Here is a 3,295-nt window from a genome sequence, read left to right on the forward strand (position 1 = left end):
AAGCATGTAAACTGTTTATTTTTTTCTGTCTCACAGCAACTTCTGGAGGTGACATTTCAACATAAATCTTGGAGATGAACGACATTATAATCAGAGAGTAGACCCATAATGTACACGCTTAAAACCTTTCAAAATAAAAGCACTGCGAAGGGTAATAAAGGTGTGCTTAATTTCCAAAATAAAAGCTTTTTTTGTTTTGTCTCACAGAAACTTCTGCACATGAAACCACAAACAAAATCCAAACCATGACAGCCACAGTTCATCCCCATAATTGCTATGCTTAAACCCTTCAAAAATAAAAGCACCTCAACGTGGTTTTAACTCTAGTCTCTGTCTGACACCTTTCAAAATAAAAGCATGTAAACATTAGTTCCCTCTGTCTCACAGCAAACTCTTGAGATTCAATTACCACAACAAACCCTGGAGTTTAAAGACGTGACGGTCACAGTGGACATGTATAACCTTTCACAATAAAAGCACTGTGTAAAGTAATAAATGTGTATTTGATTTCCAAAAGAAAAGCACTCCAAAAAGCACTTCTGGAGATAAAATTACCCCAAAAATCCAGGAGTTTCAAAGACATGACAGCCACAGTTCATCCCCACAGTGCACCACGCTTAGCCCTTTCAAAATAAAAGCACTTCATCATGTTTTAAACTCTTTCTGACATCTTTCAAAATAAAAGCACGTAAACATTATTTCCCTCTGTCTCACAACAACAACACTGCAAGCACAAACACAACTCAAACCATGACAGTTACAGTGCACACTCGTAACCCTTTCAAAATAAAAGCACGATGAAAAGTAATGGATTTGTAATTAATTTCCAAAATAAAAGCTTTGTTTTTCTTTGTCTCCGCAACTTCTGCTCATGAAACCACAAACACAACTCAAACCATGACAGCCACAGTTCATCCCCACAGTGCACCACTCTTAACCCCTTCAAAATAAAAGCACTTCGTCGTGTTTTAAACTCTTTCTGACACCTTTCAAAATAAAAGCATGTAAACAATTATTTTTTCTCTGTCTCACAGCAAACTTCTGGATGTAAAATCACAACAAACACTGCAGTTTAAAGACGTGACGATCCCAATGCACATGTATAACCTTTCACAATAAAAGCACGATGAAAAGTAATAAATGTGGAATTCATTAACAAAATAAAAGCACTTAAAAAAGCCTTTTTTTTGTTGTTGACTCAGCAACTTCTGGAGATAAAATGACCCCCAAAATTCTGGAGTTTCAAAACCATGACAGCCACACTTCATCCCCACAGTGCACCAAGCTGAGCCCTTTCAAAATAAAAGCCTGTTTCTGTGATTTCTTACCTTGTGTGCTCCTCCGGCTCCGATTGGTCCTCTGAAAACTCCTTTGATGCTCCGCAGCTGTCCGCCGTGCAGGTGAGTGGAGCTGATCACGATGTAGTAACAAGCCATCGGGTCAGAGAGCAGGGAGAAGTGCTCTTCCTCCTCCTCCTCTTCCTCTCTTCAAATAAAAGGAGTTTCTCAGATATCCTCCTCTTCCTCCTCTTCCTCCTCTCTAAGTTTGAGTGAACTCTGTGAATACGTCTCCTCCTCTTCCTCTCCTAAAGTCTTCCATGTGTCCTTCCTCACAGTCGCTCCTCTTCCTCTCTTTCTGCTGAATCTCCTGAAATCTCAGCCTCTCATTGATCTCCTCTTTCCTCCTCTTCTTCACTTCTCCTCTTCCTCGTGGTCTCCTCTCTGTGTGTGTCTCCCCCTCTCTCCTGGTTATATCCTCCGCTCAGATGCTCTTCGTCTCGCGGTCCTCTCTCCTCTTCCTCCTCCTCTTCCTCTGAGCTGATCCTCAGTTACCCCGCCGTTACCATCTGCCCTTTTAACGCATGGAGTGCTGACGTTTCCTCCCTCCTCCCTCCTCCCTCCTCATGCTGCCTTTCTTCTCTTTAATCATCTCCCTCTCTCCCCCTTTTCTCTCTCTTTCTCTCGAGAGGAAGGAGAGAAGCTCCCCCTGCTGGCGGAGAGGGGAACTGCCGGAAGGAGAGAGGAGAGAGACTCTCTCCTCTCTCCTCTCTCCTCCAAAATGTAAGAAGTAGAAAGTACAGGTATTTGTGTTCAACATGTAAGAAGTAGAAAGTACAGGTATTTGTGTTCAACATGTAAGAAGTAGAAAGTACAGGTATTTGTGTTCAACATGTAAGAAGTAGAAAGTACAGGTATTTGTGTTCAAAATGTAAGAAGTAGAAAGTACAGGTATTTGTGTTCAACATGTAAGAAGTAGAAAGTACAGGTATTTGTGTTCAACATGTAAGAAGTAGAAAGTACAGGTATTTGGGTTCAACATGTAAGAAGTAGAAAGTACAGGTATTTGTGTTCAACATGTAAGAAGTAGAAAGTACAGGTATTTGTGTTTAACATGTAAGAAGTAGAAAGTACAGGTATTTGGGTTCAGAATGTAAGAAGTAGAAAGTACAGGTATTTGGGTTCAACATGTAAGAAGTAGAAAGTACAGGTATTTGTGTTCAACATGTAAGAAGTAGAAAGTACAGGTATTTGTGTTCAACATGTAAGAAGTAGAAAGTACAGGTATTTGTGTTCAACATGTAAGAAGTAGAAAGTACAGGTATTTGTGTTCAACATGTAAGAAGTAGAAAGTACAGGTAGTTGTGTTCAACATGTAAGAAGTAGAAAGTACAGGTATTTGGGTTCAATATGTAAGAAGTAGAAAGTACAGGTATTTGTGTTCAGAATGTAAGAAGTAGAAAGTACAGGTATTTGTGTTCAACATGTGAGAAGTAGAAAGTACAGGTATTTGTGTTCAACATGTAAGAAGTAGAAAGTACAGGTATTTGTGTTCAACATGTAAGAAGTAGAAAGTACAGGTATTTGTGTTCAACATGTAAGAAGTAGAAAGTACAGGTATTTGTGTTCAACATGTAAGAAGTAGAAAGTACAGGTATTTGTGTTCAAATGTAAGAAGTAGAAAGTACAGGTATTGGGTTCAAAATGTAAGAAGTAGAAAGTACAGGTATTTGTGTTCAACATGTAAGAAGTAGAAAGTACAGGTATTTGAGTTCAAAATGTAAGAAGTAGAAAGTACAGGTATTTGTGTTCAACATGTAAGAAGTAGAAAGTACAGGTATTTGTGTTTAACATGTAAGAAGTAGAAAGTACAGGTATTTGGGTTCAGAATGTAAGAAGTAGAAAGTACAGGTATTTGTGTTCAACATGTAAGAAGTAGAAAGTACAGGTATTTGTGTTCAACATGTAAGAAGTAGAAAGTACAGGTATTTGGGTTCAACATGTAAGAAGTAGAAAGT

General features: G+C 38.8%; 1 protein-coding gene across 1 annotated transcript; it reads right to left on the bottom strand.

The window, feature by feature from the left end:
- Nucleotides 1–1,327: 1,327 nt before the first annotated feature.
- LOC117476222 (zinc finger protein 804A-like) lies at nucleotides 1,328–1,833 on the bottom strand (the record flags this gene model as incomplete). Its single annotated transcript, XM_034122604.1, is given in 1 exon segment — nucleotides 1,328–1,833. A coding segment is annotated over 1 exon segment (109 nt), but the record flags the coding sequence as incomplete, so codon positions are not given.
- Between the last annotated feature and the right edge of the window lie 1,462 nt (nucleotides 1,834–3,295).

Source organism: Trematomus bernacchii, unplaced genomic scaffold, assembly GCF_902827165.1.
Source record: "Trematomus bernacchii unplaced genomic scaffold, fTreBer1.1, whole genome shotgun sequence".
NCBI classification, from domain to species: domain Eukaryota; kingdom Metazoa; phylum Chordata; class Actinopteri; order Perciformes; family Nototheniidae; genus Trematomus; species Trematomus bernacchii.